At 42.0% G+C, this 23,677-nt stretch overlaps 2 protein-coding genes across 2 annotated transcripts; both read right to left on the minus strand.

Annotated features, from left to right (window-relative positions):
- Positions 1–389: 389 nt before the first annotated feature.
- LOC119224554 (group 3 secretory phospholipase A2-like) lies at positions 390–5,962 on the minus strand. Its single transcript, XM_037481635.2, has 7 exons — positions 5,270–5,962; positions 4,778–4,910; positions 4,012–4,146; positions 2,690–3,606; positions 2,212–2,341; positions 934–1,053; positions 390–768 (listed from the first exon to the last, which is right to left on the minus strand). The coding sequence occupies exons 1-7, from the start codon at positions 5,757–5,759 to the stop codon at positions 582–584; spliced, it is 2,112 nt and encodes a 703-aa protein (XP_037337532.2). The 5' UTR covers positions 5,760–5,962; the 3' UTR covers positions 390–581.
- A 341-nt stretch (positions 5,963–6,303) lies between these two features.
- LOC119224558 (rabphilin-3A-like) lies at positions 6,304–22,958 on the minus strand. Its single transcript, XM_037481642.2, has 18 exons — positions 22,600–22,958; positions 14,408–14,497; positions 14,279–14,290; positions 14,023–14,148; positions 13,766–13,895; positions 13,512–13,595; positions 13,256–13,424; positions 11,697–11,882; positions 11,418–11,600; positions 10,195–10,274; positions 9,985–10,059; positions 9,431–9,540; positions 9,211–9,337; positions 9,063–9,119; positions 8,795–8,949; positions 8,626–8,707; positions 8,370–8,466; positions 6,304–8,270 (listed from the first exon to the last, which is right to left on the minus strand). The coding sequence occupies exons 2-18, from the start codon at positions 14,479–14,481 to the stop codon at positions 8,140–8,142; spliced, it is 1,878 nt and encodes a 625-aa protein (XP_037337539.2). The 5' UTR covers positions 14,482–14,497; positions 22,600–22,958; the 3' UTR covers positions 6,304–8,139.
- Positions 22,959–23,677: the final 719 nt, after the last annotated feature.

Genomic DNA, 23,677 nt, shown 5'->3' on the forward strand with positions numbered 1-23,677 from the left:
AATGAAATTTAGGAGCACGAGGCATGGTGACAAGTACTTTGCTGTCTGTACTAAACATTTGATCTTATTAACAGATAAATTATTGCACCTAGCTATGCAATAGCTATTTCACATAATGAGGGTATATATCACACAACATTGAAGTTGAATAATATTTGTTTACATTCATACATATAAATTCCTCAAATTCTATACTAAACAAATGTTTTTTTTAGATTGTTATTACTGGCTGGTTGTGGCTCTTTTTGGAGAGCAGTGTCCTTACTCAATATAATATAATCAATATAGTATAATGTAGGTAATAATATTCCCATTATTTTGGGGGAAATTCCCAGGACAAAACTGAAGTTTGAACAAAAAAATAATGTTTGTCAACATATTTCCAATAAAAAGTCAGATGGTTCTCATTTTTTATTGCAGTGCTTTATAAATACTGTAAAAAATGTACATGCATGGCATTTGTTAAAGTGTTTAAGTCCTTGAATGTTTTTTTATAACCACTATTATTTAACAAAGAAACTGAAAAAGCTGTGAAATGTAAAGCTTAACAAATCCATTGTTGCTATTAATAGACGCTTAGTCTAAAGTTGTGTGAGCTGTGCCCCAACATCAGCTTCCCTTACCAGCCTCAGGCAACGCTTATAAAGACGAGTAGGAATCCCTCTATTTCTGTCATTGGCTGAGTTTTGCACCCCGGTAGTGTCTCTTTCCTCCATCATGCTAAGTGCTTGAAGTAGGTCAGAGGCTTTGGAGAAGCCTCCAGAACAGCTAGAAAAGAAACAGAAAAAACATCAGAAACCAACTCAGTTAACCATTATAAAAGCAATCTTAGTCAAGTAGTCTATTCAGATGAAAGTATTGCACAAGTAAACTATTAGGCAGGAGACTAGATACTGCTCTAGTCAAAAGTTAAAAAAAAAAAAAGCTTAAAACCTTTTGCGGCGGTGGCATTTCTTCTCGTTAGGCAGATTAAAGCAGGATTGAGATACAAAATCCATTAGCAGCCTGGGGAGAATACTGGGTTGATTGAAGCTTTCAATCCGAACAGCCAAGCTGCAACAGCAACAAAAAGACAAGCAGAGGACACAAACAATCTCACTCACAGAAATCAATGCAGGGTAGGAATGAAACAATAGAGTGTGATGTATATCCATTTTGCGTTTGTCCGTGACTCAGAGAAAGGCCCAGACAAAGCAAGCTGCCTGTGGAGGAAGGCCTTCTTCATTCCTTATGACATGTTTGGGATAGCGAACATTAATGGTCTGCATGCATGTGCCATTGTAGCCTATGCGTGAGTACTGCATACAGTAGTTGTCACAATACGCTATTAAACAGCACCAGAACATAGCTGTAACCTGCCATCAATCCTTTTCACATCAAACATTGTCTACTCAATAAAGGAGAATAAAAGGTGTAATAAATACATTGAACAGCACCCATTTTGTAGGTAGGCACACGTGTCACGATCAATGCTATTAAGAACACCTGTATTTACCCTGCAATCACATGTCAAATTGCTGCTCTACAAAGGACCTGTAGTTGCACAATGCAAGCTCTCAAATATGCAAAAACTAAATGGTATGAAGCCATCCATAATGTTATCAAGTTCACCTGTTATTCAGCCATTGTTATCATTTTTGTAACTTTTTTACGTTTTGTATTACGACACTATGTCTGCTGTGAAAAAGCTGACAGGTAACGGTCTCTCTTTTTTTAATTACCTTGGTCTGATGTGTTATTTTTCATGCTTAGTATTATTATTATTATTATTTCACAATTCTCCCCTTATCAGGGCAGAGAATATTGAAAACGCTTTACTTTTACTCACGCCACAAAGATTAATTATTTAATGCTTCATTTAAACCTTATAATGAAGTTGCCCTGGTTCAGCTGCCAACTGTATCACACTGCTAGATGCAGGAAGAACATTGGAGTAGCTCAGGAATGCCAAACAAATTCATTATGAATTACTGGGATTTGTTCAAAAGCTTGTTGATAGTTAACACATTGGCCTGTATAATGAAACAGGATTACTACTACTACTACTGCTACTTGTACAACTTGGGACCATTCAAACATAAAACATGAACTGGAGGAAAAAACACATTTTTCCATGCTTGAATGACTGGAAAAATACATTTTCACCTGTGGGACTTGCATATGTGAATATGTAGATCTGGGGAAAAGCTAGCAGATATACAGAAATGTTACCGGCTGGTGCAATCACAGTGGTATGCAGTCTTTGACTCCATGTTCTGTAGATTATACTTGTTCTTCAAAGGAAGGATGCTGTATTTACATTCATCCAGATGTTTGAGGCTTCCACACAGGACTTGATGGTCTGAAGGAGTGAAAAGTACTCTGGTTATCTTGTGAATCATAGAAATATACCCACATTTCTTGAGATTATTTTGTCACCTGCTGAATCTACATTTCTGTTTCATCTGTATTAAACATTCTGTTCCACCTGTAGGGGGCACAATAAGACAGTGTGATACCTCAAGCTCCTTACAGGGATAAAACCCCGGGCCTCCTTCTTATCAGCAACATTCTCAGTGCCATTGTGGGCTCTTTCAAATGTAAGCCATTATCATCAGCTTTCCCAATGGCAGCATTACTCGCAATATTATAATTATAAAGAGAGACTACATGGTTTAGTTTGGTAATAGTTATAGCGGCATGCACTCACCTGTCATATTCTGTGATGCAACGTTTTGCTTCAGGCTTCTTCTTGCATTTGTACCTGTGGGCTCCTGGCTTGTATCATTCTGCTGTAGAGGGGAATCCATCTGCTTTTGTGGCTTGACTTCCTTAAGAATGGAGGTTGCAGAAGTAGCCGTACTCCAGAGTTTTTTTGTTTTGTCTTGTCGGGGTGTTTCTGTCTGTGTGAGGATCCGCGTCGTATTTGTTGACGTTTTGACTGGCACTACGTACGTAGTTGTTGAGTGTGTAACATCTGTCATGCCAGATGCTGCTTTTTGTTCTGGACAACTTTTACAACGAGGTTGAAAAGTGTCACCTCTGAGAGACGTCCGTAGTCCACAACAACGACGTTGTTTTGGAACTTTTTGGGGACTTTTCCTCACTGCTGGTGTGGCTGTGGCAGACGGGGGACTTTGAGTTGTAGATGCTGTTCTTTTATACGAGCTTGTGATTGCCTGAGGTGGGATTTGGCTTCTCAGTGTGACGTAATCCGACAGACCCTTCCTGTTGCTCTTCTTTTTTCCAAGTCTTTTTTTAATTGGCATCGCTGCAGTGCTTTTGGTTTCATTTAAGAGACTGACTTTCATTGATAGACTAGTGGTGGACGCCCTCGACACCGAGGGCTTTTGGGATGGTGTTGTTGTATCCATTTTTTGTTGTCTTTTACATCCTTCCCCCTTCATTCGGTAGAAAGATTTTCCTCTGGGTCGCTGTCTGGATTTACATCTACGTTCACTTTTGGGTAACTTTTTGACTGGGTTGATCACAAAGCTTTCGGTTATAAGCTTCTCCTTGCTATTTGCCACCATGTTGCTGTCAGTGGCGTTATTGTTGCTTGTGACATCAGCGTAAGGGGCAGGTCTTTTCATAACAGCACTTGGAGCCATATTGGCCACTTTACACCTGTGGAGTAAAACACTGCATGTTATCTGCGTTATCTGTTGCATTTTCAACTTATATAGATCTCATTCACTGCAAATGTATTCAAGTTAAAAGAGATACATTTTGTATTGCTATTTGGGATCACGATATGCTCTTTAAGGAAGAATAAATCGCTCAAATACAAATCTTTGATTGAAACTATGATGCAGTACCATTAATCTCGACTGCTAGTTTGTAAGACAACTAGATAAGAACTAAATAAAACATGTGGTGGAAACTGTAAAGAGGTGATAATAAGGTCAGAATTTTATTACAAGAAATGTGATGCTCTGGTTTTCCATAAAACCATTCCTGCATTTTATTCTGAACCTTTGGTGTGCACAAGCTGCTAGCAATATGGTGAAGTTAGGTCAATGTGTCTCTTACATTCCCCACCAGTACCACTCTGTGCATCGCCTCTGCTGTGTGAGGTCAAAGCAGGGAACCTGCAGGATGTTGAAGAAGCTGTAGCCCACCATGCTGGAAATGGTATCATTCACACCAAGAAGGCACTGTCGAAACCTGGGTGGCGTAAAAAGTGGAAGCGTGGGTCACGTGACAGTCCAGTCCAAATAAAAATGCACAAGGAGGATGAATCCTTTTGAATGCTGCCTTATTTCGTCCAAATCATGAAGGTAGACTAAACAGTTTACAGATCAGCTTTTTGGCAAGGAGAGGAATTCTTAAAAATTTGTGTCACTTACCAGCGAATTAAAAACGTAATGTATTTACCAGCCACCCCTAGATGTAGAGTGAGAATAATACAGACGTCTCTGGAGGGCTAAAACTGCAAATATGAGGAATGTTATACCCAGCTAACATAAAAGAAGCGAGCGACGTGTTGGCTCTTGACGTTGAAAGATTTTCCGGAGGGCTGAATGCAGTGATACAGTATATTTATTACTCTAACACTATAGGGGCCCATGTTCTCGTTCTACATCTATCGGCATAGTTTCAAAAGAATATCATTCTAGCTTTATAGAAAGGAGGAAACTTGATGAGTAAGAGGGGTAAGGTATGAAATGCCAATGCACACAGCTTTGGCAACGCTTATAAACTCAGCTTATGTTAGAGTGAGTTAGTAGTCGCTTCGCTTGAGGTGGTAAATTCATGGTCTCAGGAGATACCCGGAGGTATGCATTCTGGGGCTCACCTTTGATCACAGTCACAGTGTGAGACGGTGAAAAAGTTGGAGTTGAAGACTCCATAATTGCCAGTGAACGCCGGGATGACGTGCAGGCAGTGGTCGTGCTCCCGGCAGCATCTATCTGCACTCTCAAACATCCCTGTGCAGGAAAACAAGATTTGAATTCAATCACATGTCAAAGGGCACATTTCTTGCCCAATGCGAACATAATAATCTTCAAAGACAGTAATTTGATCATTGAAAATGTGCAAGTTATAAGATATTTCATTATAAAATATTGAACGTTTTTTTTATGTTTCTACTACTTTTTAAGCAATTTTCATGCAAGTTTAAATTCATTGTCGTTTATCTTTGTCATACTATATTTTATATTTGTCATGTCGATCAATGTAATGCATTTCAACACAACATGTCACTCTAAATGATGTATGCAAATTACAGTCTTTGTAGGAAGATGGAAAAATACCCAAAATCATAAATTCAGTTCACCACCCTCACCTAACTGTTCGTATTCATCCGCCATGCTGCCGGTGCCGCACCACAACGTCCCCGGGAATATCCAGGCCCGTTTCCTCCGAACTACTTTCCCCTTCGCCACATGTCTTCTGGTGCGCTTGATAAACTTCGGCACACTGGAGGAGGCCGATGTGCACGGTGAATCCGGGGATAACAGCATGCTGGTGTTAAACCTCTGGAGGACCTCTCGGCTCTGGGTGCTGCTTCTGTCGCAAATACTGAAGTATCTGTCCGTGACAATTGGATTGGTGTTCACCTGGCATGTAACCTGTCGCGTGTCCTCAGACCACAGACTGACGTACAAGGAGCGCACACCGGTCGCGTCCTCCCGCAGGAACGTGATGCGCGTCTGACCGAGTCCTGCGGGACTCGATCTGACGCAGGAGGGACCTGACCCGATCACATAATGCGCTTTGGATAAAATGTACAACGATAAGACGAAAAAAACGTGTAGCATACACTTGCTTTGCATCTCAACGGGAAATGGATCAAAGCCCAATTAATCCAGCAAGGTTTGAAGGGTTCAAATAACGTCTGGATGCACGATTTATTCCGCATGAAATACAGCCTGAGTGTTCTAGTCTGCACGCGCTGGGTTAAAGGCGTGTGTCTATAGGGTGAAGGCATGTGTGCCTGCGAGCTCAACGCTTTGTGCCAAGAGGCCCTCATTGGTCTGCCACGATGGAGGCTCGTCAGAAATACGACACGCCTCCTTTTTGCGAGTTTGGAACCTGTGTGGTGTGACTCAGACAGGCATTTCATGGAGGCATATTTTTGGATTTGTCATATTTAAAGTTTAAGGAAGTAAGTGCATTCAGTTTTCAGAGTGACACACTAGAGAAGTGGCAAAAGAAAGAATAATTCTGGAAGAAGAAGTTTTATGGCTAAATGAGGCTATGCACTACAGTGATAACAGGCAGTTATTTGTGATTAAATAAAGGCTGCATTTATAATATGTTAATTGATATAGGAAATATATGTCCTGATGATGATAAGCCGGCAAAGGAGCCTTGTCACTCTTTTCATTATATTTTATTCATCTGTGTAAACGTTTTGCAAAATCTTTACATGCAAAGTTATTTGCAAACATACATATTTCCCAGTGCATGCACTATATATGTAGAAATACAGAGATAAACCAAGAAAAATCCCCCTGAACTAGCAGAATCAAGTAGAAGACACCAAAGGGTTAAGCTTGGCGCTTAGTATAAGTAGCATAACCTAGGAGAGTGTGTGATGCTACGGGTGGGTGTTTGAATCACGGCTACATGAGGGGCTTTGCAAAGAAAAAAAGACACGGTTGAGGCTGGAATGCTTCTGTACAGTAATTCAACTGATGACACTTTTTTTCCAATATATGCTACTGATACAGTTGGATAAAGTCTTGTGATGATTTGCTCAGTGGATTATCAGTATGCTGGGGATGCTATCAGACCAATTTATTCAGATTACACCATAGTTACCATGCAGAATATGGCCTCTTCTATATAGAGTATCAACAAGAATGGTATGGGAAAGAAGTGTAAACATTGATGGAAATACAATAGCATTCATTTCTCACAAAGTATATATATCTTGAACCACAAGACCTTTCATGCATAGGTTTTTTAGATTTCTTCTTTATAATCTTTATTTTGATATTGGAATAACTTGCACATTGCTGTACAAATTGAGGTCATTCCACCTTGTAAGATGTGCTTTCCTTGGTTTGCCGTGATTAGTGAACAAACACATACTAAAGCCTTTAAAGATTGGGTGTGCCAGAGGGGGAAAGGGCCTTGCTGTGCGCTTTGGGGTAAAATTGGACTGCCCGGGCACGCCAGAGTCAGGAGCACAGTGCATGCAGGTAAAGATGCACATATGACATAACCTGTTCCCCCTTTTGTCCTTGTTAAGTGGAGCCTCCAAACCGTGTGCATTCAGTGTAAACACTACAGTAGAAAACCTCGGAGGTGTCCGAGTGAACCACGAGCTTCAGAAAAGTTAAGGGAGCAGGAGGAAAACCGGTGTTCCTGCCAAATCTCATCATAACTAAGAACTGAACTGAAAAAAATTACATTTAGTTTTTTTCTCTAATAACACAGTTATTACTTCTCACAAATCCATATTCACAGCTTGAATAACTATACATGGAAAATCTTAATATTAATCTAGGTGTGCTATAGTTTTAAATCACAAACAAACAGCAGCTATAAGATTTGTCTAGCTCGTGGTCCATGAATCATCTGTCTACATTAGATGTCTATCCTAACCTGAGCAATGTATCTGTATGTAAACATTTATTTGTGGAAATATACAATATGTTCAGGACAGTGGGCCCAGTTGACTATTGGATGGTGCAGCTGCGTGTTTTCTTATGTCTGTGGCTTGGCATGCATACAGTTCAAACGTGGCAAAAAAGAATTCCCTCACAGGCTGATTCATTTTTGTGGCCAATCAACTTCAGTAATGATTTTGAACCTCGGATGTCATAACATATTGCTTTTCTAGTTCCGTGCCAGTGCAATTCATTTCCTTTAGCAATCTGTCAAGTTTTAGCATATGACATCACTCACAGGCATGATGGTCCTTGTGCAGCTGTTTGTTCACATATGTCTTAATTACATTAGTGAAATCTATAATTCATGTACGCCTTGATTAGTCCCAGAGGCAGATTAGTCACAGCACAGGCAGAGAAATTGTTGAAAGAAGAGTGCTCTACATCTCCGGAAGGGAGTTGAGTAAGCCTTAGTGATGGCCAGGTAGTGAGACACTATATAACACAATAAAGGTGCATGAAGAGATGAATGCAAACCAAGTAGGGGGGGGGGGGGGGGGGTTAACGCATGCTGTATTTGTGTGAGGGCAAATGGTTAATCACTAGTAACGGGATTCTCATTGTACAAAGTGTGCCAGCGCTCAATCCTCTTGTCCTTGTTCTTCAGACACTCATACCAGTGCTTCAGCCTCTCTCCTTTGGCAGTGATACCCAGCTGACACCCACCTGTCAGGGAGGAAGTGAGGAGTGAGAGGCAGGTGTTGGTGAGCAGGCGGCAATTGTACTTTTACAAATTCATCAAAGCAATTATGATCTAATATTTACCAATGTAGTCGTTGGATTTCCCAATATCGTAGTCCCACACAGAGATAGCTAAACTCTTCTTGGCCAGTTCACTGTGTTTAATCTCATAGCCGAATTCCTGAAATTTGATCAAGACATCATCAACATTTTGAACACTTGGGTTGCCGTTAATATAAACCTAATAATATAACCCTAACCCAAACCATTTTTAAACATATTTTTTATAACAATACTATGTATTATTTGCAACCCCTTCACTCTGAACTCTCTTACAAACCTCATTAAACTCTGGGTTTAAAGTCCTCTTCTTGATCTGTGTTTTGCACTTGGCCTTCTTCCCCATGTCAGGTTTCAGACATCTGAAAAAATGTGCTATAATTAATTCATGCCATTTCCAGAGTTAAACGTCCACAGTCTCAATCTATGTCTATTTCTGCTCCACCTACATTTTGACATATGGGTCAGAGTAGCCATTAGCGTCCATGGCGGCCAGGTGAACACAGCGTACGACACCCACGAGGAGACGACTCTGCTGGGTGCTGTACATGAGGGAGATCAGAATCCGACCACGCTCCTCAACCTCTCCGCCTTCTTTCCCCGGCTAAGACAGAGGACGGAAAATATTTCAGAACAACGCATGAGAAGTCTTTGCAAAAATTCTTTGCAGGAATCTGTCACGTTCAGGCGTGCATGGAAATTAAAAAAAACCGTTGCCTCATCTTCGTAGAGAGCGATCCCTCGGGCCCCACCGGCTGTTGCAGTTCTCTTCGTCTGCGAGGGTGGAACGAGATTTCAGAGGGTCAATAATTGATCCCGACAAGAAGAACAAAGCATTGTTTGAATACAGTGTGGGTTCACTCACAGGGATAACTCTCTCCAGACACACGTTGAAGTTCTTCTTCTGGTTCAACTTCAGTTTCTTCAGCGCCACTCGCGTTTCCCCAATAAACTCATTATGCCCAAATTTGTCTTCATCACAGACAGACAGCCTGGAATATCCAAAGAGAATCTAAATCATGCAGCCCTCTCACACCTTTTGAAACAGTCAACATGTCTGAAACCATCACAGGGGTGGTGTTCACCTGAGGGTCTTACGCTGCATGTCGTCATCTGTCAGACCATGGTAGGTGAGTGTCTCATTCCACGCCGGGTTGCGAGTGTTTCTCAAGGTCTTTGTGCGCAGCTTGTTAGACTGTTAAATGCAGGCTCAGATCAAGACATGGTAGTGGAAATATCTCGAAGAATGTGAGCGCAACGCCTGATCTCCCACCACTGTACTTTTTGATGACAGAAAGAATCTACATGGTGCTGCTTCCCACCAAAGGGTGTATTTGCCACTCATACATGCCTCATTCTCCGCTATTATCACCCTACATACAAAATGTACCTTTACTCAACGTTTTACATTATTTACAATGTTCCCAAATTTTATTTTTAGATATCATCCACATACTAAGTGTGTGTTTTTGTCAATCCAGACCACAAGATGTCAGGCTTGAGCTAGCAGAATGGGCTGCCATCAAACCAACGAGAGTCTAAAGCCACCACCCTTCAGTTATTTCGCTTGGCTGGATATTATTGTGAAACATGTTTAAAAGGAAATAAAAGCCTAGGGAAGGAAAGGTGCGTCTTTTACCTTACTAGCCCCGGGCAACAGATGAAGTTTGACATAAGGATCTGCAAGTCCATTTGAGTCCATGGGCTTCAGTCCCTGAGGAGAAATCGAACGCCATTTCCATCACATCATCATGAACAGCAGAGAGCAATTACACCAAAGTGCCATTCAGGAGCCTTTTAACCTAAACCACTTGATTGTATTTGTCTTTTTGTGTGAGAATAGTGTTACCTTTGCCTTGAGAATGCTACAATGGAGGCTGTTGTTTTCCTGTTCATAGAGCAGACTGAATTCTAAAGAGCCCAAAGTTGCTGAAAGAGACCAAAGAGTCGTTACAGGAGACTGCAGAAGTCTGGGCTTATATCATTAAGAGTATAATACAGGGACATATTCTGCCCAGAATGGACAGAAAAGAGAAAGGCAGCTAAGTCTTGACCCTGAGTCATGCCACATTCACAAGATTAATTAACCTTAAGTAAACGGCACAAAAAATCATTACAAAGCAGGGACATCTAATATAAAAGAACATGAGTAAAAGTCTCAAAAGAAAAACATACAGAAAATAAGAAAAAAAAATGCTGCCCACACAGACTTTCTTTGGAGGAGTTTCATGGCCTCGCATGTCTGTTAGGAACAAAATGATCAAATGTCATTTTGTTTTTTTCTGTTGCATAACTATTAACTTTTCTGGGGTGAAATTCACCCTCAACTTGGTGCTCCAGGGGCAATAAGATCAAAACCAAGCAACTACAACCATAAAAATGTGCAAAAATCAGCGCATTCACATTTATCTAGTATACAAATCATTGGTTGTATGTCAAAACACATATGTGACTCCCTACACAAGGGATTGAGTCACACACAAGGGTAATCTATATCCTGTTCGGCCTGTTGTGTCTTAAATAATTTGCCCGACTCCACGTTCCCGGACCTCAATAAAATAAATTGAAACTCAAACCCCCTGAGAGAGAATAAAGGCCGTCCGCCGCTGCAGGCGCAGAACACGAATGCCATGGCACCATTACTATCCTTAAAATGGAATATGGGATACATGAAAAAAAACCTATTGATTTAATGGTTCACACCTTGCTCTGGTTTAGTTCCTTGGATATTGATCATCATGCCTCTAAAGCATGCAATGCTTATCATTGTTCATTTTCTATCCAGTTCTACACTGCCAGAATGATACATCCTGTATACTAAGATTACTTGGCAATTTATAGATTTTAATCATTATCAGGGGATTTAAATTCAAGAATCAGCACGGCGTCCACTCAAGGCAACATAAATGCAACCTACACTCATTAACACCCAATGCTGCATGGAAAAGACCCTTCCCTTACCGTAACTAAATAGAAGTAAATCACTCATGTCACACTGCACAAGACGAAATTTAACGAGACGCACGGTGCTACAGTAACTCAATGAAAAGGCTTGACAGGTGGCGTACTCACTAGCTTCATCCGAGTCGTAGTCGTTGGCCTCCTCCTCCTCCTCAGCTGGGGGAGGTTGCTGTCGGGCAGGAGGAGCGCCGTGGGCCGCGGGCTGCCTCCTGTCCTCTCTCGCTGCGGGAGGCATTCTCTGCTCCGGAGGAACTGCACCAGAGGAGTATGCCCCTCCATCTCCAGCCGCCGGACCTACACCCAAATTCAATCATCTGTGACTGAAAAAAAACGCTTGGGATGCAGTGTGTGGCCAATGTGGCAAGCGATTGTGTCCTGGCCGTCCCTCACCCTGCTGGCCCACGGTGGCTGATGCGGCAGATGGGGTTCTGGAGCTCTGGGTGGGAATCATCTTCTTGATCACCACTGGGCTGCCCTGCCCCGCCTCTTCAGGGCCGGCGCCACCCGTGGCCATGCGTGCAACAGATGGTTTTGGGGCCACAGGTGGGTAACCGCCACGGCCCTGTGGCTCCGGTGCTAAAAATAAGAATGAATAGCATAATACGGGAAACCCACACAGTATACATGGGGGAGACGTGCATAATCACACTGAGTCAGGCTCCTGCTGCAGTGGAATCTGCACTACTCCTTAGTCTCTCTGGGTACCTTCAATGTTGCAGCTTTTTTATCACAAAGACATTGACCTACATACAGTACACTACAACAAGCCGACTACTGTACATGCAGAAGCTTCGTACAGTGGTCGGCTGGACTGCTCTTGAGGAGGAATCCCATTGCTCATTGAAAGTGTGAAATGATGTGACCCATCATGCCAGCACCACCTGGAGGCTCTTCCCATGTCACAGCATGCACCTTCCGACAGCTTAATTGAGCTCTTCATCCCTCTCTTCTGCATCAGTGGGCGGTACTGCCAAATTTGGGGAGCAGATAAAAGGTTTGAAAAAAGCAATGAGATGCGGGTTGCGAGAAGGCTTGTGTGCAGATGCTGATCTAATGAGACTGAAGAGGCGTCTATTTGCAAAATGCTATAATGCTTTAAAACTTAACTGCATGATGGGTCTTCCAAAATGTTGAGTGTTGTAAAGAAACAAATAAGGTAAATGACTAATAGCCAAAACTAGGTAGACCTGTTGAATGAAAGAGAGTAAAGAATATAAAGTTTGGAGTTTGGGGTGTTGCAGGAATGAGTCCTAAATCTCAAAAAAAGAGTTGGCATTGTTTCTCCTGGAGCTCCCTCTTCTCGAGGACAATGGGTTTTTGTTAGAACCCTAAAACCAAATTCTATATTTTGTTCTACAATATTTAATATGTTACTACTACCCCAAAAATGTAAAACCTTTATGTTTTAAAAAAAAGGTGATTGCTATGAAGTGGCTCAAAGATATCATCATGCAAACTAGGCACAGTTTTCTGCAAAAATCCAATGGAAAAATCCTGTTGGGTTTTTGTTGAGGAAACCAATGTGATGCTTACTTCCGGGGTTGTCCAAGCAAAATAAAGTCATTCCTGCAGCACTCTACAACACACTATAGCACTGTCAGTGGCACACCATAGACAGTGAAAACATGTCTCCTGGAAACACCAGATGTCAGTCGCCCACCCAGATGCTTGAAGTGTCCAAAAATGTATCTAGTGTAAAATGGACAAAAATATCAACAATAGCTGTTGTGTTTATTTTATTGACATGTATTAAGGTGAAAACCATTGAAATGTCAGTCGGAGTTTGAGCAACTGAAATCTCAAAAAAGCTTTAAGAGATTGGCAGATCGTTGTTTTTTCTTAAAGATTTCGAGATGGTGAACACTCAAAAAGCTGAAACTTGGCGGTTACAAGGATCTGGATCTTCACTATTGTCAACATTGAAAGTGACTGAAAATAATTGCAGGCACCTGCGGATTGTGGTTGGATCACCGTCTTCCTGGGCTCAGAGGCTCGAGGCTCTTTTGGCTTTGCCACCTCCTTGGCTCCTGTGTCCATTGTTTTAGTTAATGGCATTGGCGATGGCAAGAACTGTTTGGGAAAACCTTTGAAGAACCAGGCACCAGACCTCTTCCACACCTGAGAAGTAAAAAAATATATGTGTGTTACAGACTTTCCAACAGACCTCTGAACTATTGTATTTGTTTACTGGTGTAAATCCCAAACCTCTCGCTGTTCTCTGCAGATCTTGCATAGCCACACAGCACGTGGTCGACTGCTACACTGTGTACCACACTTGGTACACATGTTCTATACGACGGGAGAAAAAAAAGATTGCACGCCATTTACAATGCTTTCACAAATAGGCAATGACCTATTGTGGTCCGGGTCTATGAGGGGTCAAGGTTCATATGACATGCAACACGGAAGAAGTTCATTTTTTGGTTTTGCTCGTGATAATTTGCAGACTCATTACCTACCTTTTTGCAGTCCTCGCACACCACTGAGCTAACACCTGGTGATCCGAACTGCTCCCCACACAGCAAGCAGCGGGACTGTCCATCCCCACACACAGTCTTCTTCATGTCGTCCAGGCGGTTAATCAAGCGCCTGCGACAGCAAAGGGCAAAAGCATTTCAATGTCACTGTATATCATCTCTGGTATATATATGAATGTCTCAGGACTCAACAGGCTATTTTTGTTTGGAAACTTGCTGCATGTTTTACAATCTCTAACCCAATTCTTTCCTGCTCCATGGCCTCCATTTTCTCGGCACGTGCAATAACATTGTTTATGATCTCTTTCTCTTCATCTGTTAGGTCTGGAGCAGGACTGGGACCTGGCTGCATTGTCCAGTTCCCCCTGTCAGACAAACAAATGAATACCAATCTTACATTTGCATACACGCAGCAATAACACATTGGATTGCTTTCTGAACAGTATATATCGGACACACGTGACGCAGATAAAGGAGGTGGAGTTCTATACTTACTGCTCATTGTCACTGTGTCAGAGATCACACATCAGAAGAATGCAGGTGAAGCAAAGGAGAGTACAGTGAGGATTGGGAAACTCATTGGGATGGTTGACACTACGGAAAGGTTTCGACAATCATGCTAACCTGGCGTGTTTGGTCCTCTGCCTGTCGTTGGACTGCCAGCGATCCGAACTACTGCTCACCACCGCGTCCGTCATGCTGCACTATCACAGGCTGCAGCTCGACAGACACAAAGACAGAGATGAATTTAACATGAAATGAAAGTGACCCAAAGTTGCCAGCTTTTTCTGACCCGTAAGAGATCTTAATTTGTTGTTATTTTTAATCAAGTTTGACTCGCGTCCAGGTTATTTGTGTTGAGTCCACACTTTTTGCAATCCTGTATTCGTAACTCCTGCTTATACAGCCCTGACCTAACTGCCACCATGGGCTGCTCTCCCATCAAAAAGGATATTGCGTGCAAATTTGTAATCCATAACAGTGCTGACCAGGAATTGGCGAGTGACCAGATACACTTCCTTTAATTGCCACGCAGTGATGTAGGGCTAAATACATGGCAGCTAATGATGACCTCACGCTAGTGGCCATCATATGCCAAACAAATAAAAAACAGTAATAATCCTCCCTTTACAAACTTGCTCTTTAAGCCTGAAAGATCAACAAAACATGATATACCAATGACGATTACAACACATTTCCTGCTGCCAAATTTACAGCCTAATCAGTAAAACCTCCACCTGGAAAGTCTGTTGAATCAATTTCTTTCCACAGACATATTCAAATAAGTAATGGAGACAGGACTAAATTGCAAAGGGATAGCTGAAACAAGATTTGTCAAAAAAATGTCAGGGTTAGCGTTGCATTGTAAGAGTATTGCAAAGGGAACAAATTAAACTTGGTGCTGTAACTCCTTCCTTTTTGGAGTTTGTGACTCCACACATAGCAAAGAAACCAGATTCCATATATGAATGCAATGAATGCAAAATTTAATGTAAATCGCTTTGGATAAAAGCGTCAGCTAAATGACATGTAATGTAATGTAACATAGCAGGAGTGGCTCAATAATGCAACAGGAGGAGGAGGAGGAGCTAAGTTTGTACCAACAAGGATGACTATGAGTCTTTGTCTCCAGCATTTATGATTGTTCACAGTTGAATCTGAGGCTTTTATCCAAAGTGATGTCTGTGTCTGGCTAGTCGTCAACCACCTCTATTCTTTCTTTGGATTATAAGATTGACATTGTAAAGATGATACAGATGATGTTCACAGAAACCACTGAGGCCTACTCTATTTGTGTGCGTTTGTGGGGGCCACTGTGCAATGGTCTTCAAGCCTCAGTCTGGTAATTCGTGGAGTGACGCTGCGGCAGCCATACGCTGGGGGATCGAGCCGTGTCGGCCCTGAGGGAAAGTACCAGCAGCAAAAGGCAGCAACAAGAAGATATAAAAGCCTCTCTGGAGCAGCACATGTCCTGAGTTATGATGGCGCAGAATAAGAGGCCAACAGTAAGCTATGCAGAATGATAAGGCTAAAAGTAAAATCAATACCTTTGACTTGTTCTCAGCTTTTTGCAGCACTACAGAAGCTTGGAGAAAGTGGAGAGGGAGCTAAAGGGAGGGGTACACCGCCCTCTCCCTCATTCAGCTGCTCGTATAATGCTGCGTAACGCCGTGGTGCATACCTTTTGAGATCTAATCTGTTGCTGCACTGCTCACAGGAATCAAAGAAAAAACAGCAAATTTGCTGTGCTATCAATAGACACTCTGGGTGTGTTGTTTTCCCTCTGATGCTGCTACATCCAGCCAACGGTGACAACACAATCTACGGGGAGCATTTGTCGTTTTCCGCCTCTCAGCAGCAGCAGTCTGATGGTTCAGACATGACTCTGAATGTACAGCATATATAATATTCCCCAAAAGCTCTCAAGCGTGGCCCTCCTTCACTTGCCAAAATGAATTATCCCACTTTAGTCCAACAGAATTGTCCTGTCGAGGTGGATGGGGAGAGACGGATGGGAGGGGGCAGTCAGGCATTGGGCATGGTAATGACTGACTCAGACAATGTTACTGCATCACAGAAGTGGACATTTCCTGCCCAGGTGACAGTCCAATTAGCATGCAGGAGCTAGTCTGACGGATTACAGCCACACTTTTGTCATGAGGAGTCTTTTAGGTTTAGCTTTATATTCTTCCAACCGAAGGAAAGGCTTGGTTTCACTTACTGTTCATTCAGAAAGGGGTTTACAGACATATTTTTAAAACTATCTGATGTCATGTCAGGGTTAGCGTTGCATTGTAAGAGTATTGCAAAGGGAACAAATTAAACTTTGGTGGTGTTACTCCTTCCTTTGGAATTATAACGGATCATCTCGACCCAAATGTCAGACTGAGTGTTGCTATTTTGCAGATCTGACGTCATTGTGACCATCAGTTAATCATCTTTGATGCTGTTAAGGTCATAAATGTAATATATATATATATACATCTACGTCAGTAGTGACTCTGACTTGGTGAAATTGTCATTTTGTACATGTTTCCCCCTCCGTATGAGATGAATCAGTCAAGTGGTTGGTTCTTCTCTGGAGAGCAGCAGATATTTTCCTGTGGGTTTTGTATTTTTTTCAAAATGTCGATGCCTCTATGACTCTATGTTGCTTTCAGACTTGGCGTGCAGCACAGTGGCGCCAATAACTACAAATACACCGGGCATGAATTGCATCAGGTTATGTGTGAAACGACACCAGGAAAGACCTGGGTGAGAGCATCGACTCAAGCTACTCATTTGCCAAATCGTCATAAGTCATACATGCAGCAGGATCTCTCCTAAGCTGAGTTTCTTGTGAGGGTGGAGAGAACCAATTTAGAAAGCTGTGTCTCCTCCTCAGGTCCAAGGAGGGTGTAGTTGACACAAATCTGCACCCGTACATTTTCAGGGATGTGTGCATACACAGCTTCCCAACGCACACCAAACAGATGTTACATCCATCTTTAGAAATGCAGAGATGCATTCTCCATGGTTACTTTAAGTGAATGCTTAGGGTCAATAACTAGACTTTATGCACAGGCTAATGTTGTTATGTGACTTTTGATGGCAGGTGTATGACTCATTACTGCAGAACTCGTGATTAGCGAAAGGAGTAGACCTGAATAGAAGCACTTTGTTGTGGCTTACAGCCTGTCCATTTTCAAGATTTTGTTAATCGCTTATGGCAACAGGATCTCAGGAAAGCAGCGTGAGTGACAAAGAGGCAGCAGGACATTGATGGATTGAGCCAACATGGATCCTCCGTTCCGATAGCAGCAACAAACTAGGTGTAAAAACAAGGCTTCGGTAGTAAAATGCTGCCCCGAATGCATTTATTACATTGTTGACTACACCTGTAGATTGTAACAAATCTATCAGGTTCTTTCAAACCCTTTTGTGTCCTACATGTCAATGTATTGAAGATACTGACATTGGAACACATCATGGTACTGCACTTCAATTCCAGGGCAACAATTCCCTTGCCATGCTCCAAGAAGAACATTTTTAAATGGGTTAATGAGAATAAGAGATCAATGCAAAATCCCACAATTGGCTACACTTTAATTTATCCTTCATCCGGCCTCCATTCATTATTCCATGCCAGGGGCTACGACATACTCACGGAGATCGAATGTCGCCCTAAAGCTTTGCTGTAGCCAACACCCAGTCATCCACCAGCACCCCTTATTGTTGACCATTGCCCCTGCAATCTTACATCAGCGCTTTCCTACAAAACCTTTTTCCAGTAGATGTCAGAGTTGATGTGAGCATAGCATTGCCACCCTCCCGGTGATTTAATAATCCTGGCGAAAACCTGCATGATTTTTTCATGGTTCTGGGACCATTAATGTTTCATCAGCCCTGAATTTTCCTACTAAAAGCCTTAACCATACATAATGTCTCACAGTGCTGCAAAAAACTCAGCTTTTATCATTTTTATTACTGGACATACAGTATATTGTGTGACTTTATATCCACAACCATGTTATGAAACACTTTTTGCAATCAAGCCACAGAGGCTTCACGAAAAAAAAAAATAGATGTTTGTTATGTGATACTGATGATACTATGTCTTCCTCTCTTATTACTATTAACTATTCTATAACGGTCACGTACATACATTTTCATTTTAAATACTATAACTGCAAAATAAATCTGAAGAACCACGTTAGAGAAAAGAGGGAAAACAACATATTTCATTTCATCCTGATTTGTCTTCCTTTACCATCTGGTCTGGCTGTAGTTTGTTTTAAGTCTTATGAAACAGAACACAGGCTGAGATCCTCAGACTGGAGAATCTTGGCTGGTCCACAGTTTCAACTCAAATCCTGTGGTGATCTGGGACATTATGCCTAATCAGGGAAGGCTTTTCAAATCCCTTCTTCACATCTATAAATACAGACTTATATAGGGGCCAATCACCAGTCAAAATATACCAAAATCTATGGGACAGAGTGGTGGGAATATTTAATCAAAATTGACATAGTTGGAAATCATACCATCATAACTGTGAAAGCAACATCTTTTCATGATTTTATTGTTTTATGATTAAGAATGAATGCCTCAAGGCAAGCATTTTCAAATCAAAGCCTGTTAAATATTGTAAATGTAGTGCTATGCATATTGTTGACATATGAGTCATCTATAAACCTTTCCTAAACTGTGAACTTGTTGACTTGTTGACTGGTGGCTCTAATGTCAAAAAGAAATGTGAAGGTCTGTGCAGTTTTCATAACTGGCACCACCACAAAATAAACCAAGTAGTTTACAATAGATGAATGGATTACATCCAACCTAAATGGTTATGAGTGGTAGCTCTCTTTCTGCTGAATGCAACGGCTCTAACATGTTTCGCTTGGTAAACCTACCAGGTCTTCTCAGCGTGTATTCAGTTGCTGGTGTCTCCTGCTAACACAGCAGGCATGCAGGGTGAATGGGCAAATGAGATAGGAAGGACCAAATAAACACGAGGTAGCCACCCACTCCCAGTTGCATGGCACAATTGCATCCATCCCCCATAAGGGGAGTGTGAGTTGCCAACACCGCAACACACGGAGGCCTGGACCTGGGCAGGATTGTAAAGCACTGCACCAAGAAGCCCTCCACTGCAGGAGGAAGACATCACTCAGCATTTCTTAATTATTTAAAACTCTGACCCACCATTGCTTTTCTCTGTAAGTCTCCTCTTTGACGCATTAGTGTACGCTTTCTGTACTTGGGAAAATGGAAGGCACTATGTATAAAACCGAGGATTTTGTATAGAGGAACGAAAAATCAAAGAACTCAAGACAGAAATGATTCCACTGTATTTCAGGGAATGCTTACGGTTTGTGTCAGTGACAAATTGTAAATGTTTTCAGTCAGACAGTGTCGTTGACAGGGACCATCTGTGGAACCACCCGTGAAGGCTTTTCTCCCCCAAGTGTTGCACCGTTTCCCTAATACACACACACTTGCCAGGCATGCCTCCAGGTCCCGCATCGCAGTAGAACAAACCGGAAAGACCATCCAGGGACTAACAAGCTGGCGACCTGTTATCCTGCTCCATCAACGTTGGCCCTATCAGACCTCAACCGGGAGGGTGTGGGGTGTCAGTGGCGGCGAGCGTTTTTTCTTTCATTCTTAAATCAACTCAGTGAATTAGCATTATGTATCTTCTAAGTCAGTAGTAATATGGGAATATAAGGGGAATTGGCCCACGCCTCATGGTAGCACGCAAGGAAACGGGAGCTAGCGAGCATGGAGCGACTCAAATGTGTTTGGGTGATGGGGATTCATCGCAGTAAGACGTGGGGACTTTTGAGATCTGCCTGCTGATTAGCCAGTATTGCTACTTACATTTCCTCCCATCTTATCTCAGGGGAAACAAGCACAACCAGATAGGGACACTATAATCACTATCCCTCTGTTTCCTAATAACCAGAGGTGATCTGCATCTGGTGGTCAGCGGAGATACGGTTCCTTCACCCATCAGCTCTCCTATGAATCCCTCATTGTGACTGCCATTAAACTGCCTCTTTGTTGCCCTGCTTTGAAGCTCCGGCACGTTTCAGCTGCTGGATATCTGACCCGCACCATTTTCCTACCAGTAAACTAGCAGGTACAATGCCTCTTGGGTGCTTTTAACAGAACTCTGTTGGCAAATGAGAGCTTGTTCTAGCCTAAAAACACTGCAATACTAACAATAAGCTTTGGCCCAGTTTCTGAGGCAAAAAAAAAGTTAGTTTATATGGACTTCAACCCGAGCCTCTGGACCAGTAGTATTGAGCAGCTATGTACAGGAAAGGATTCTGGTCACGGTTATTTGTAGATTGTGCCACATCCCAAATCTGTTTGGATTTTTAACTCCTCGCTCTCTTGAGGGAACTTTGCTTAAAGGCCACATTAATTACAACTGTCTTTTCCAATATGCCACAGTGTTTAGACACATCCAATCACCTGTTTTAGAGAGAATGGTTAATCGATTCTCTTTCAGCAGTGGATGAGAATCAATTCACCACATTCACAGCTCGGATTAGAATTTGAGGATAAAGCCACTCCCTTCTGAAGCCCGGTAGCAAACGGCGGTATAATCAGTCTGATAGAACAAACTCAAATAAATGTTCAAAAGTAAGGCACAGAAACCGTCACATATTTATAGAACAAAATGTGATTTAGGTACTAGGCTCCAAAAAATGGATCGTAAAGAGCCCAGAGGAACATAGAGTCATGCACCTTTACAAACTGTGGCCATGGTAACGGCAAGATCAGAAGACGAGAATCAGAATGATTAAAAGATGTGTGTGTGTGTGTGTCCGTGTTTGTGCGTGTTTGTAGTAGACAATACCGTACCTGTGCCAAATTTCAAAGCCCATGCAGCAGAACGAGTTATTGTTGCAATGGCAGTGACAGTGGCTCATCTCTCGTATCAATAAACATGGTGATAATTTATCAAAACAGATGCATCTTTCTTGGATGGTTGAAAATATAAAATGTTTAGAAAGGAAGACAAGCTGAAGACAGGGGATTATGGGTACAGTCGCTTTGTATCCTTCAGTTTTAAATTATGCAGTTAGCGTGCAGAGCACTTACTTCATTACTCCATATTTTGTCCCTTAATAGCCATTTACTTTTCTCTCTTGACCAATTCTTTCACTGTACAGAAAAACAGTGGGCAGACACTGAACAATACCCAGAGAGAGAGAGAGGTGCCAGCAGAAGGGTGTCGTCCAATCACTACTGTGGTTGCTCATGTGAGAGGAGGCAGCTGCAGATTTCTACCGTTCATTCAGTCTTTTCTCCCCTCCCCCATCTAATCCCCATGCTTCAGGTCTATAGGAGGAGTTGGAGATGGTGGAAGCAACTGAGAGGCGTTTTACCAGCTTATTCTTTTTGTCCTCCTTCGATATTGACACCATAAGCAACACTCTGCGCTCCGATCCACTATGTGTAATAAGCAGCGTGAGATAACATCACAACTAGTATGCGACTGAATCACCTGTCCTGTGCCACAGCTGGAGTTGAGAGCTGCCCAGCCCACAATTGCTGGTGATTTCCTCTTAATCTGCAGACACATAAAGCCCCAATGTACACTCCTAAAAATCCTGCAGCAACGCCCAGGGACTGCAGCCACGCAATCTCCCACATTTCTATGATTTACTCAGTCTGTTTTCTCATGCCATGTCTACAACAAGCAAGCAGTGTGTTTTAAGAGTGCAGCCAGCAAAAAGTATTGTTTTAATTCATCTTTAAAGGGATTGAGCAAAGCCTATTGAGCTACGCCAAGATTTATATTAAACAGACATTTGTGAATAGACTAATAGTACATCATAACATTAAAAAGTCAATGCAATAATTTGAAAAGAAATCAACACATCTGTTTGAATGACAATAAAATTCCGCTGCAGAGCAATGTTTTTAGTAACACATGTTTTCCTTAAAACAAAGCAATCAATCAAATGTTAATAATAATTTATAATCATGTGTACCTCTTATAGGCTGACTACAACAGATTAATTAACACTGAGTTGCACTGCAGTTAAATCTGCCTTTTTCATTCAAATGGTCGAGGAAGTAACAGTCTCATAAAGGCATGCCATCAAATGAATAAATACAGGCAATAAAATGTGTTCCCTCATAAGAAATGATTTCAAGCTCCTCTCTCTTGTGAACGAAATGCTGCATTCATTCAACTTCTAAATGAGAATTCTACTAACCAAACGTCACTGATCAAACGCAATAGCGCCACAAAGATTTTATGTCAAGGATGCAATAATGTTTCAAAAACCCTCGAAGGAGATCATCCAGCCTACCTGAGAATACAGCCCTGCTTTCCCCTCTCCTCTCTCTCCGGCAGCTGTCAGGGAATGATGCGGACTAAATGTCTGTGCAGCGCCTAGATGCGACCACAGAGTCAGTCATTGCGGATGGTGCCTGTCACTAAAACCCGTGTTTTTTTTCCCTTCTTTTTTCTTCCTGGAATAGTAGTCTGTTGCCCGAGGCACAGTGGATCACCACAATGCGTGGGAACCCGTATTCTATTCTGCGTGGAGGATGGAAAGCCCTTGGTACCCAGGGAAGGAAACCCCTGGATCTGAAGTGATAACACTGATGCTTAAGTGGGCAGTCATCACCTGATCCGATTGTCTCTTTATGAAGCGCATGGTGTCTACATTTGTCTCATCATCCACGCTGCCTCATTTGCTATTAGATTATGAACGCCCATGGGCTCTGGTGATTTGTCACTGCGCTTTATGGCATTTTAACCTACACAGAATGATACGGTTGTTCAAAGTTAAATAGGATTTGCATTGTATGGGTTATAATTTAATTGAACTACCGTCATATTCCCATTTAATTTGTATTTATGTTTATTATTTCTCTTTCCTTGCACTAAATATAGTTTTGTTTCCTAGTCATCACCTCGGCTTTTTTTCCAGGTGCAATTATTACGTTTCCAAATGCAATCGCTGATGATCTAACCTCAGCGTCCAATTGAGTTTGATTCTTACTGTGCAGAGATTACGCCATCTATTGGATTGAGTGATCGTTGCAACGAGGAAAGGATGATGTGGACCTATTTTACTTAACATATATTCCTGTGCAACATAGGTGTATTTAGCACACATAGTGGGAAACCCCGCTCACTGGCATAAATGTTGCATTTACATCCATGCAAGAGGAGTTTAGCAGTTACAGTGCATGTTGGCCGCACCTACATACGGGAAAAGACTAGAGACGAAGCAAGAGGTTGCTTCCATCCTACTTTGTAATCGCATCTCACTAAGAATAACCCAATGATGAACATTTTACTTAAATGCATGTGGTTTAAGGCATGTGGATGCAGATATTCCTGAAAACGGCCTAATCTTAAGCTTTTTAACGAGAACT

Source organism: Pungitius pungitius, chromosome 5 (assembly GCF_949316345.1).
Source record: "Pungitius pungitius chromosome 5, fPunPun2.1, whole genome shotgun sequence".
Lineage (NCBI taxonomy): Eukaryota > Metazoa > Chordata > Actinopteri > Perciformes > Gasterosteidae > Pungitius > Pungitius pungitius.